Raw genomic sequence first — 14,578 nt, 5'->3', positions numbered from 1 at the left:
ATTAGACATTGGGCTTATTTGTTAAGTCTGTATTAATTTCTACCCTAGTAAGGACAGTAAGCATTGAATTGGTATGTGTGACCCTTGAATAAAAAATGTAGTTAAATGTCTATTTAAAAAAGAATAAGATGTATCAAGTCTGACCCACTGAACCACTGTGTAGCTTTTTTCTCTGAGTGATATTCTAGAATTACTCCCCTGGCTATCTTCAGATCATGGTCATTTTGGCAGGACTGGAACATTTTGAAGCATGCCAAACTCACTGCTTAGTACTAAGCAATACCAGTTAACCCAGGATAGAATGGAGAATGAAACGTTTTTAATACGTGCTCACCAGATCATGAACTGGACCCCACCAGTTAGGAAGTGGGTACGGCAGGCATTGTGCTGCCCAGTCCTGCTTCCTAGTAGTGGTCTGAAGCCCAGGGGAACAGATTATAGGAAGATAACAAATGTTCATGAAAGCATTTTGAGCAACTTAGCTTTTTAAAAATTCTGTGAACATTTGTGAAGCATCTACACAAGTATTCGGTAGAAACCATGGTTGTTAAATTAAGATAACTTTGTAATTAATTATTTCACATTTTTACTATACCGGATTATGCCCAAAATGGTGGGTTATAAATTCCTGCTATTCAATAGATTGATTAGCACAGATGTCAATTATCGTAACTGTTTCCAAGTAGAAAAGGAAAAAGGACACTCAGAGGACGGTGTATGGGATAGAGGGCTGATTCTAATCCTACTGCACACCACCTTATTAGCTATGTCTCCAACTATTATAAGAGCCTACCTGCCTAATTGGCTTCATATCCTGTCTTCAATTCTTACTCATTTTATTTTTTAATTTTTTAGAAGATTTTATTTGTTTGAGAGGGAGAGAAAGAGAGAGAGAGAGAGAGAGAGTGCACGAGGATGGGGAGGGAGAAGCAGACTTCCTCCTGAGCAGGGAGCCCAATTCCAGCTCCATCCCAGGACACTGGGATCTTGACCTGAGCCAAAGGCAGACATTCAACTTACTGAGCCACCCAGGCGCCCCTATTATTAATTTTAATAGCAAGTTAAGAATAATGAAGTTTCTGCTTTATTTTGTAAAAGAAATAATTAATATCATTTTAAAAAGAATTCTGAGTAGGGATGTTTTTTTCAGAATATCTGTGTTGGTTTATGCAAAGATAAACTAACTGTGCCTTTTAACTTTTATCCAAAAATCCTTTGCTTTCCATTTTACTTCCACTGAAAAACTCCATGAGGCTATTGATAGGTTCTTTAAGAGAGATCATCTAACTTCCTCCTGTGCTACAACGACATGAAAAACAGCAAAAAAAAAAAACAAAAACAAAAAACACAAAACAAAAAACAAACCACTGAATTTGAACACTGGCTTATGCAACAACTATATTATAAAATCTGGAATTCTTCAGTTCTCGATGTTTCTTGGTACTTTAATATACAGAAATACTTTAAACAATCTGTGTTATTTAGTGCCTTGCAATAGAACAGAAAATGATCAAGCCCCATAAGGCAAAGTGAGATGACTACACAAATTTACTGTGCAATATTGGAGATAATTTTAGAGGGATAATCAGTAGAACAAATAAAATGACAAACACAAGCTACTAAGCATATTCCTCCTTTTTGTTTCAGTTTTTAAGGTAAGCAAATAGTTTAATGACTCTTTGATAATTTAAGTTCTAACGTTAATCAAAATATTAAAAGATAAGGGCGCCAGGGTGGCTTCTAACTCTTAATTTTGGCTCAGGTCATGATCTCAGGGTGTACTCAGCACAGAGTCCGCTTGTCCCTCTCCTTCTGCTCCTCTGCTTGCGCTCTCTCTCGCTCTCTCTCAAATAAATAAATAAATAAATAAATAAATAAATAAATAAAATCTTAAAAAAAGAATGTAAGAACAGAAATTGAAGTCTCAAATCCTTAAAAAGGAAAGTCTATAACTAACAAATTTTGTAAACAAATCCAATTCTCTAAGGACAAAAATATTAAATGACTTATCACAGTTTACCAGGAAAATTTATAATGTCCTGTTTTAAACCTTTTTTGTTCTAAATGATATTTGATGTGTTCACAGATCTTTGAAGTTTATTTTCGTAGCATTTAACTTGAAATAAGTGAAATCTATATATTTAGCTAGTATTTTATATATATATATGTATATATATATATATCATATCATTTCAATAGGTGAACACAGTTTTCTTCCTAGTGGAAAGACTTTCCAAGACACTGCATTTATTAAATAGTATTCAGAAGCTTATCTGAAAAGTTTCTGCATCAGACATAATTGAGTATTTTGTAATTTCAGAGTTTTCTAATTTTTGGTCCCAATGATGTACACATGCATTTTGTTATTCTTTCATTTGAAAGAAATACCATTTTAATCATTTGTAAAGTACTACTAAAATATGAGGAAAATGCATATATTTAATACTAGAAAAACTACAGAAAATATTGAAAATTACTTAATAATATATATCATTACATGTATATGAACACACACTTTTTTTGTAAATGGTTGACTTGCTCTAGAAATGACAGCATCATCATAGTGAATGAAAAAAATACATGTTTATCATTTAATCACAAATACTTGCAACTGAGAAACTACAATTTCTCAACTCACAACTTTCTGTTACTTCATTCATGGGCGATCATTCATGCTACTATCTCGATGGGTATACTGTGTCATGAATTTAGTTTCTTTAATTTCCTTTTTATTTTGTATTTCGCTCTCCCTCTTTTATTTTCCACTTACTGATCATAACAGACACTGTGTTCACATTGGGGTTGAAGGAGCAGCGTCCTTTTCCAGATTCACACTTGGAGTCAATCACAAAAACTTGGTCCTTTATTATAGATAAAATAAAAATACAGCTATAGTAAATAACTTTATATTTAGTTAACCAATTTGTTCTTTAGTAAAACAAAGCATCATCACAAATAACATGCGTTCCATTTGTTTCCTTATGCCTTCTCAATTTACTTTATTAAGACTTTCTTGGCCTATATGAAGAAAACATCTGTAACTTATAAGAAAAGTTCAGCAGGTCAAAGTTCTCATCCTACTACTGTCCCCATAAAGCTGATCCAATAAGTTCTCAAATCCATACCAGAAAAAAAAAATCAGTATCAGCAAAAATCACATGGGAATCAGGGATCATTGTAAACCTGAGATAGATATGTTGAAAATTGGCCAAAAGAAGAAAATTGTCCACAGAGGAACAATGTATACAAGGATTATATTATTTCCAAAATAATCAAGACATTTATAAAATATAAAATTTATATTACCACTTAGTTTTGTTATATAAGCATTATGCTAGATTTAACAAAGTTGAATTAATAATGTAGATAAAAATGCTTTTTACTCATTCATTCATTTATTTATTTAACAAAAATTTATCAAGCACTTCCTATATGCCAGGTACCAACAAAATCTTAGGAATACAGTAAATAAGATAGACAAAAATCTTTATCCTCAAGTAATTTATAATATAATGTAGGAGAATATAAATATAAAAAGCATAAATACAGACAATGTAGAATACGCTAGATGGTGCTCAGTGGTCAGGAGAAAAATTAATCAGAGAATGGAACTTGGGAAACCCAGGGATTGGAGGCAATGATTCAATTTGAAATATGATGGTCAGTGTAGCCTAATGGAAAGGGAATATTTTGTTGGTATATTTCCTTTTTTCTTAAATAAAGTTAGCAAAAGCTACTATTAAAATTCAAAGACAAAATTTTTCATTTTTGTAGGTTGCATTAGATGATGGAGGTTCTTAATTATCAAGCTAAAGATTTTTCAAAATTTCCCTGAGAGAAATTCAGGCTCTATATTTTTTGAGTATGGAAATGAAAGGATCAAAACATTGCTTTAAGGAGATTGGGCCTTACCTTGGTGTTCTAAGAAGATTGAGAATGGCAGTTTTAAAAATAGACACTAGATTGAAGAAATAGATTTGCTTTCAATTGCAATAGATCAGGAATTAGGTAATAATAATCTGACATGCTAGGATCTCAGGGATCATAGTAAGAGCAGTAAAGATGCAAGAGAAGTTGTAAAGTACAAATCAACAGAGCTTGGCAATCAATTACAAATCGGATGTAGTTAAGGAAGATGAAGAAAACAAAGATGCTTCTGAAGTTTTGACTCCTTAAAGAAAATAAAACTATTTCATTTTCGCTACGCTGAGTTTGATGTGTCAGCAGGACATCCCTGAGATGATAGGGACTCACAGAACTTAAAAAGAATCACAGTTCTCTAGCCTGGAAAGGTCTTACAAAATGATCCTCTTCAGTGAATTAACTCTTCAGATGAGGAAAATATAACTTGCCCAAGATCATGTAGCAAAAAAAAAAGACAAAAATAAAATTAAAATTCAGTCTCCTGCCTCCTCACTGTGTTTGCTTTCCAAAACATCAGTATTTATACAATGACTAAACTAAATAAATAATTGAGGAAAAACAACAAAATTTAGTAAGGCCATTTGTGATTGTTTTGCCAGAGATGTATGCATATTTTATTTAAAAAGTGAGAGTTGGCACTGCAGGAATTGATGAAACTGCTTAGGTACCACCTGCTCTCCACTGAACTACCATTGTACAGCATCCTTTCTCACACAATTAGAGTCTAGATCTTGTCACCAAGAAGAGTGTTTTCTACCTGAATAATCACAAATTCAAGCATGCAGCAATAATTCTCCAACTTCATCTCATAGGAACCCACTTCATCAGCCTTCTCTCTTTTTGACTTTCTTTGTTGTGCTGTTTGGTTCCACTAATTTTTTGCAAAAACATTAAGTTCCTTGAATCTGTGATTTTTTTCATTGATACCACAGCCCAGAAGGGCATGTCTATCTATACATTCTCCATATTTGTGTCCAAACATATAAGCATTTTGCAGAGGGTGACCCAACAAGTTAAATTCAACATAATATAGATTTGTGATCACCAACACAAAATGGATCTCTGTACTGCTTTCAAGGATAATCTTATCAAATGGTTCTTCCATTAATAATTTCAAACCATTGTCATTATAATCAAAGCATCTAACTTGTTCTTGGCTCATATGATTAACAAATAATTGATCATGTGATTGCAGAATAAGTGAAACCTTAAAATGAGACATCTTCAACTTCTCACTACGAAACTCAAATGAATATACACTAATACATCCACTAGCACATGAGAGGAACTCTTTCTCTTACTTCGAGGCCAATCATTTCACCAATGTTTTGGATCTCATTGTACCCAGTCTTCTTAGGAAACTTATACTTTTCATTATCTGCCCCCCTGTCTTAGATCTTATTAACTGGAATCTTTATATCATCATTTAAACAACCCGTTCAGCTCCTACACATTACTCTCCTTGAGAATCACATTTCTTAAAGAATTACATATACTCATCACCATTTCGTGACTTCTCATTTTCTTCTCAATCCATTTCAATTGGGCATTCAACCTCAATTGTTCTATTGAAACCCTGTGTTATATCTTAATGGCAACCACACTACACAATTCAGTGTTTATTTTTTAGACTTCATTTTACTTTGATTCTCAATGATATTTGAAATTGTTGCCCATTTCCATATTTTTTAAAAGACTTATTTTTACTACCAGAATGAAAAAAAAAATTTGTTTCTTCCCCCTACTTGGGGGTTTCTTCTTTCCTGGCTGTTTCTTCTTAGTCATGTTCTAATGTCCCTTTTCTTCCACCTTGCCATTAAATTAAGAGACCTTCAAGTCCCAACCATACTCAGTCTTCTCTTTCCACACTATACCCTCTCTGCGTGATTAAACACATGCATTGCTTGGGTTTCAGTTACTCTTATAAAACAATGACTCAAACATTTATATAGCCAACTGTATATTCAACTGCCTACTTGATATTTCTACTTGGATCTTTCAATACAATCCAAACTTAAGCCCAGGCTTAAAATTTTAATCTCAAACATGATTCTCTTTGTTGTTTCTCATCTCAGTTCATGAGATATATAACTGAAAAGGGGAAAAATAAAAAACAAGCAGCAAAAATATCAATATCTATATCACTGTAAATTTCCTTTTATATAGCCAAAACCACTAATATCAACTATACTATTCTCAACTTCATGTCTATTTCTCTGTCTTCATTGCCACTTGCTTTCTTTCTTGGCGTATTAAAATAATTTCTTTCTTGGCCTAGTATATCCACTCTGACTGATGCCACTATAGCCCTCTCATCCCCTCCCCCCCAAATCATTTGTAACGTAACACAGAAGTGACAACACAATGCTTTCCATGCCATTTTCTGCTTAGGATCATTACAGTTGCTTCTCCTTTGACACAGGATAAAGACCAACATCTTAAAGGTAGCTTACAAGTTCTGACATGATTTTGTTTCTGCCATTATTCTCATTAAATAAATACATATTTGTAGATTGGATCAATGAGAGAAACAAGTAAGACCAGAAAGAGAGTAGGTGGTGAAAAATTAGAAAAGAAGGCATAGCAAAATGTTCCATGATACAGATGCCAATAATGGCATTGAAAAATAGAGGGTATGACCAACATGTTATAGATCAGCCTAGGAGAAAGGATGCTGGTTAGGGGAGTCAATTTGATCACTGAGGAATCTTGGTCATTAGGAAATAGTTTTAGTTTATGGGTGGTAATGAAAGTCAGATCAGAAAGGTTTAATAATGACACAAAAACAGGAATATAAAAGTTGAAAATACAGCCTACTAATCTGAGAAGTTCTGTGAAAAGTAAAAGAGAGAAAAAGAAAAAGAGTTGAAAAAAGTCACAGATCTGAGATAACGATTTTAAGAAAAAGAAGCATCCTATTTTAAAACAGGAAAAAAGAAAATGCAGGAGAAAGAAAACAAAGATATAAAACAGAATAATGAAGGTTACTGATCAAAGAACTTTCCTGATAAAGAAAATGCACAACTTTTCTTCTAACAAGAGGAAAGCTACGGAAAGATGCATAAGCAGAAAAGTTTGGTGACTAATTTACTTCAAAATGCATGGGGAATAACTGGAATGCCTATGATGTTCTTGGTCATTCAAAGGTAAGGTTATCTGCTTGATGACTGACAGAGTCAGGGGCTTAAATGGTATTCAACTGCTGGAACAAATGTATGGAGACATCATAAAATCAACCATAAATGAGATATAGTAATATTCTAAGAATGTGCTGCAAAATTAACCAATTATAGTTTTTAAATTAGTGTTTTATTCATTATTTCAAGTCACTATATACTTGTGTTGCTTTATCTTTTTTTAGGAACAGAAGACAGAAAATTAAGGCAGTGGACAGAAGAGAAGTACCATGGTTAGGAATTGATATAGCAAGGATTTGTAGGCTCTTTGGATGGGCACCATTAAAATGGTCTGGAAAAGCTCTGACTCAGCCTCACAGAATAATGGAAGACTCAGAGGATATAATGAAAGTGTGTGATGTTCCAAATGTGAACGAGGCTCATAAAATATCCTCTGAGAACCAATGAACCAAGGCAGATAGAAGGTGGTAGATAGTGTCTCAGAAATAAAATGAAATAAGTAATGATAAAGCCACCCTAATTTGGTTCACTCTCAAACTGGTTCGAAATACAGGAAAAAGGCCATATCTTAGTACCAGCACATGGTGTTACCAGTAAGTACTACCTCTGGTCATTACAAAATACAACATTAGTAACGCATAAGAAGGAAAATTCTCCCAAAATACAACTCTCTGTATCGTGCAGTCATTTTACGCTCACGGATCTTTTATCCTAAACTAAAGAAAACGAATACAGTAGATGCTTGATAGATTATGCTTCTTTATTTATGTTATTATTTATATACTATAGATATATAAAAAATGATGTTATGGTGAAACCCTTTGATTTGAATTGACTATACACAAAGCTTAAAATTCATAACACTTTTCATACTTAAATTGGCTCTTAAGATGTTCATATATTATTTAAAGAGATTAATTAATGGAAATGTTTCCCCTTTGAAATATATCTTTTGAAGTGAGACTAAAGTAGTTCATATTTAGTAAAGTGATTAAATTTTATTCCATGCTGGTTTTCCAAAGGAGATTATTTTTTGGACCGACTTTCCAATTAAGCCTCGAAGTGCATAGTGGGCAATTTGTACATGGGAAAATGATTTTATTTGAAATCTGTGCTCTGAAAACTGCTATGCTATTGTTGGCCTATACAGTGACTGCACAGCCTTCAGTGGAGTGTCTGACAGATTGCAGACGTCTGGGGCAGTAGTTTATTTAATCAATTGATCACAGGCATGTGGTTCTAATGACAAGCTCAATGCAGCCAACTGTAGTCTTCCAAGAAGCATAGCTTTACTTTTCTTTAAGAATTGGAATATTTCATATCATCTTGAACCACTTGGAAATGCCTCATTTTGGGGTCAACTTATAATTACTCAGCTATTTTTAAATGACTTTTTGTTTACCAAAAGATATGTGTATCTTCAGACGTGTATAAATTACGTCTGAAAAAAATAATAATAAAGTAATATAAAGAGACTCATTGTTCAATTATATTTGTACTAGAGTACATTAATCTCTGTTAAAGGAAAATAAACTTAATAAGGTATATCAGTAGCAATATTTAATCTTTTTTCAGTTCTAATCTCTAAAATTGAATTAAGACATTATTTAAGAACTGGACATTCTAGATTTAAGTCTTATAAGGAAAAAAAGCAAGATAATTTGAAATAATTATGTTTTTAAAATGCTACTATTTAGTAAGACAACATGTTCGATTTAAGGAAGGAGGAAAAACCCTTTTGGTCTAATGCATACTTTCCTTAGTCAATAACTGTAAACTGAGATAAACACGGTTTTAAATATCATTGGTGAAGTTCAACCAACCTAGTATTTGTCTACACATATTAGGCATATACTTAGTGTTCCGCAAGTGCATTTGTGCACAGAACCCCAAATCATTTTAACTAATATAAGAATAAAGGTAGGAAAGTCTTTTGTAGACTAATGTTGATCTAAAATTAAAGTATGGTCTATTAATTATAGAAGGTTCTTTTCAGCAAAGGCACCTGGCATCCTGCTTTATATATCACTTACAGGTATCTCATAAAAGTTTACCAAATTTGAAAGTTAAATAAGAAAGTACTTAAAACAGCTTTAAGAAAGTGATGTTATACAACATTTCTATAACTTGGAGCAAATAGTATCAATACCTTCTTTTCTAAATAATTACAAAATTACATCATTTTTCTTTATCTTTTGCAGCTTTTTTATTCAGAAATATGTATGTATTTAGTTGAAGGCAACAGCTACACTTTAACTCGGGAGACAGTAACCAAATGAAATATATTTTGAGTTAAAAGGGCTTGAACCTTTTTAATGGTTATCGATTACAACTTTTTAGATTCAAAAACAGTTTTAAGAAATCTTTGACACTAACACCAAAACTAACAATGAAAAATTGTTACACTTACCTCTGATCTCCTCCCTCTATTCAAATAAGTACACACGGGGCTGAAAGCACCACTCCCACAAACATACAGGTGAGTGCGGTTGAAAGCCTGAATTACACGGACGAAGTTCCCACAGCCATGCTGAAAGAACAGATGGATAAGTAGTTAGTAATAGTTACTTTTATTGCTATTTCTAAGTAGTACTGTCATAGTCCACTATATATTTTCCCTTCTGCTCTCACTTTTTTATTGTTGTTAGGAGATAGCAAGAGAATAACAGGGTTTATTCTACTGGTTTACTTCAGGAAGAAGGTAGTTCAACTTGGATAATGAGTAAAATGGCACGTCTTTCTCATAGTTCAATATTTTCTATACTGTGTAAGTTTTTATGTTCTGACACTTCATGAACTTACTCTATTTGAGAAAATGGAGAAGTACACCAAATTGTTTCCTCAAATGTTCCTCAAAACGTTACACACGCGCACGCACACAGACGTTATATAAACATATTTCGAACGAAGCTGGGCTTATACAAGGTCCATATCAACATTACTACACAATGGCAAACACTATTATTGGCTTTTACAGTGGGTGAATAAAGCAGACTGTAAACACATGCTAGCACTGTGATGCAATCACTACCTCTCTGGCCTTCGTCCCCTAAAATACTTGCTTTCCCAGTTTTCTTTTTCACCTGCTCCTAGCCCCACCATTGGAAAAGTTGTCATTTGTTCACTCAATGATATGCAAAATATTATTGTAATTATAAGTTGACTCTGACCTTGCAGAAATATATAAACTTGGTCAGCACCAAAGGTAGATCTCTGTCACTGAACTAATCATTGCATGTTGTATATTGCTAAACTCCCTATCCCTTGCTAAGTACAAATTAAGCAGGCTTGAGATTGAATGTTGTTTTCTTTAGTCATTTTTTTCACAAAGAACATCATAAAAATGATGTTATAGAGGTGCCTAAGAGGCTCGGTTGGTTAAGGGTCTGAGTTTGGCTCAGGTCATGATCTCAAGGTCTTGAGATCGAGCCGGGCATCGGGCTCCCTGCTCAGCGGGAAGCCTGCTTCTCCCTCTGCCTGCCACTCCCCCTGCTTGTACTCTCTCTCTATTTCTCCCTCAAATAAATAAATAAAAGCTTTAAAAAAATAAAAGATAAATAAAATGATAGTATAAGGACAAATTTTTTTTATAAATAAATATATTAAAAGGTAACAGTGGTTTTCCCATGGGTGTCAGACAGCATATATTTTTTCTTTTTTTTTTTTACTCTTCTTGGTACCATATTACTAATTTTTTATAAGCACATTTATTATTTATATTATTAGGAAAGTAAAAAACAACCAGTTCTATTAAAGTAGAAGTTAAAATTTTTTAGTAGAAATTAAATTTGATTTAAAGTCAATATTATTTTATATTTTCTCATTATATTATTTTATATTATTACTTGCCAGTGAATATATGCTTATTTTTATATGTAGTAATTTTATACATGCTTCTATTATGGATTTTATTACGAAATAATCAATCATTAGCTCTACTGTTAAAGAAATTAATCCTTACAGACCAGACTATATACTTTATTTTTATTTTAAGACGTCAAGAATTTTTGTTAAATATATAGTATCACTGTATCTTGACACCTGTTTATAGAGATACCTAGAAATTGATGACATAAGATAACGTGTTTCTCTGTAGAAAAAGAATAGATGAAATATGGTGTTTATATACTATGTCTATGTTAAGGTTATCTGTAAGCAATAAGACTTGTGTTTATTTTTTTCACATCCAAGTTTAGTCATTCTGGGATTCTGTATATGCTATTTGCCTATGTAAGACATGAATTGAATTCTATTAATAATAGATTATATGTCGTCTTGAGTTTTGTAGACAGTTTACTGTCATGAATTACTGGTATTGGTAAAAAAAAAAGACATCATTAATATGTTCTATATTTCAAATACAGATTATACTTGTTTCATGTATATGTTTCTATCTCTCTCTCTATTTTATATCTACTTATCATGGTCAATATTTGTTGGGAATTTATTATGTGCTAGACTTTGGAATGATCATTTTACATATTTAACCTGTTTTACTTCCCAGGAGGTTTGATTTTTCACCTTTATAGCTCATATTTATTGAATGTTCTTATGCCACTTGGGCACTTCACATTCATTCAGTTTAGTACAAGTCAACTCCTTTCAGAAAAATAGAGCTTAGAGTTTTTTTAGTTAATTTGGTTGAGGTCATTGAGCTCGAAACAGGTAAAACAGATTTTCAAGCACAAATGTGTCTAACATTGAATCTTATACTTTTAATCACTTTACAATTTGTCATTGGGTGAGGAATCCACAGTGGGTTGAGGAGAGTTTCTCCAAGTTATTAATGTTTACAGAGCTCTTAATCCTTTGATGTTAAGTCTTTTTAATCCTCAGAGCAATGTTCCAATTAAAGTATTAGTCCCATTTTAGTGATGAGGAAATTGAGTCCCAAAGAGGTTAAATGAAGTGCTCTAGTTAATAAGTAACTGAGCTGGGTCTTGAACCATGTCTACCCTCCACCATCCACTTTTTCTAAAGAAAGTGGTGGATTAACCGTGAGACAGATTCCCAGACTACCTGATGATGCACAGTGTGCCCCTCCAAACTTCCCCACAGAGAAAAACACAAAGGAAAAACAAATCAGTTAATTATTGAAAATCATTTTCTAGGTCCTTTCTGTTTCCATAGTTTTTGTCCACATTATTTCTGATTTAGACCATAGCAATCATATTAATGCTATCCAGCACATATTTACTGAACTCGTTCTATGTAAACACTGTATATGGTGCCAAAAACCGTGAAATGAATAGATTCAATTTCTCCTTTCAGAGGAAGGAAACCATAATACATGAGGCTGTGTAGATACTATAATAGAGTTATATTTTAAAAAAATGTGCTATAGGAGGAGAGAAGACAGAATAATGCTGACCTGGGTGTAAGGGTTTGAAAGGGGGTGTCATTGGAGCTGGAACTTGAAGAATAAGCTGGATAGTTTGACAGGCAAAAGCATAAGGAAAGAGCTTTCCAACAGAAAAAAAAGAACATGAACAAACTAATGGAGGCATGACAGAGCAGGATTTACTCGGGAAGCAGTGCCTAGAGGGGAGAGTGAATTACTGTGTGATGAAACCAGTGTGGCAATTAGAGTTGGTCTGTCATCATGCCATAATCTTCACATGGGCAGTAGATGGTGGATTTCACTGTACAAATCTCAGAGCCAACTGACCTGGGTTCAAACTCTAGCTTTATCTTTCAGTAGCTGTTTGAACTTGAGACATTTACTTAGCCTCTCTGTGATTCAATCTTTTTACCTGTAAATTGTGATGATAACATTTGTTGTGAGCAATATACTAATAAAGCACTTGGAATCGTGATTGGCACATAATAAATACGCACAGTGTCAGATATTGGATTCTTTCATATGTATTTTTTATTTCAATTGTCAGAAAAAACCTGGTGAAGTGGACAGGGCATTTGTCCTGAACAGAGCTTATTACAGGTCCTGACCATAGCAGACATCTATGAAAGGTTTGAAGAATGAGCCTTCAGTGAAGTTAAATGCTGTGGATTTTTTTTTAATTGCTTAGTTTTTAAACCTGTTTCCTGGTATAATGCTAAACGAAAAATCAAGCTGTTAACATTCTGCAGAATATAATACCATTTTATTTATATCTATAAATTTCAAACAATAAAGTGCTGCAAAAATATACACCCAATTTTTAAGTGATTACATTTGGGTAGTGGAATTTATTTTATTTACTTAATAGTAATATACCACTTACCATGTGCTATGTACTGTTCTAAGCTCTCTTCAAATATTAACTCATTAATCCTCATAACAATCCAATAAGGAAGGTATTATGAGAATGCCCATTATGCAGAGAAGGAAACTGAGGCATGGAGAGGTTAAGTCTCTAGGGTCAAAGAGCTCAGAAGAGATTGCTTTCTGTTGCTTTTTACATGCTTTTCTAGGTCTCCAAAGATTTCTGTACTGAACATGTATTTGTTATGTAATTTTTAACATAGATGTTTTTGAAAATATGTCTTGGAGCACAGATACATAAAGCTTTGAAAATATTGACTCTTCACGGCCCAGACTATGCAATGGGGGAAAAAGTCCCTCTTATTCTTTTCTTCTTGGCCTACACTTCTTTGGTGTGGGCAAAAAATCAAGGTATTTTAATAAATGTATTTCTAAAGAAAATACATTTTCCAGGAATTAGGGATCCTTTGGTCACATAAATAGGGAAACTGATATTCCTCAATTAATAAATAAAGTTTGACATTGTGTGCATGTAATGCACATATGTCTAAATATATGTAATCCTGCTTAATTTTCCAATAATCTCTTACAGTATTTACTTAGTGCATTCATTATGCCCTATCTCCTTGGATATGCTTGACAGCATGTGCTACTGTTTAAGCTCAATTTATTTAGAGTATGAATAAAATAATAACATTTAGAAATAAATGGAGCATGGAGGAATGTGAATACAGAGGGGTAGAGAGGGAAATGGGAGGCAGGTTATAGTCTCTTTAGCCAGGCAGAAAATTAGCTATATTCCCACCATGATAATATATTTTCTTTATAAACATTAGTTTATTATGATATATGATTACTGGGATCAGTTTTTGTTTATATTGAATTATTTTCTTATAAGTGTTATTTTTTCTAACTTTAATTAAAATTTGGTATGTTAAAAAAATCTAAAGAAATGAGACACTTGAGTCCATGCTGTATATTTTCTTTCAATTGCTATAGCAGTATGGATTTTAACTGTCGCTAGTTTATGTTTTGCTTAAGTAGATGACTCATACAATATTTAAAATCAAAATATTTTAATTTAACCAAAATGAACTTCTAAAATATGTGCAATATGAATTTACTACGAATAGTATTAATTTAAAGGCATTAATAAACTCACCATCTACCGTGTCCTACCCCCAACTTCTGACAATCACTTGGAACAGATTCCCATGCTTGCTTTGAATTTTTTCAGATCTTGTTTAACTTTATTAAGTTCCTAGATACAACAGATCTGAGCACAGAGAATAACAACACTACCCAGTATTTC

At 32.9% G+C, this 14,578-nt stretch overlaps 1 protein-coding gene across 2 annotated transcripts in view; it reads right to left on the bottom strand.

The window, feature by feature from the left end:
* The window catches only part of SEMA3C (semaphorin 3C), a 170,494-nt gene that overhangs the window by 68,205 nt on the left and 87,711 nt on the right, over positions 1 to 14,578 (bottom strand). For both annotated transcript variants that reach the window (XM_040644318.1, XM_008686182.2), the window contains exons 5-6: positions 9,472 to 9,591; positions 2,771 to 2,861 (exon numbers count right to left, since the gene is read on the bottom strand). In XM_040644318.1, the coding sequence (XP_040500252.1) occupies positions 2,771 to 2,861; positions 9,472 to 9,591 (211 nt within the window). The remainder of the gene's footprint in view (positions 1 to 2,770; positions 2,862 to 9,471; positions 9,592 to 14,578) is intronic.

The sequence above is a fragment of the Ursus maritimus genome, unplaced genomic scaffold (genome assembly GCF_017311325.1).
Source record: "Ursus maritimus isolate PB19 unplaced genomic scaffold, ASM1731132v1 scaffold_3, whole genome shotgun sequence".
Lineage (NCBI taxonomy): Eukaryota > Metazoa > Chordata > Mammalia > Carnivora > Ursidae > Ursus > Ursus maritimus.
This window is presented reverse-complemented; position numbering and strand designations above follow the sequence as displayed.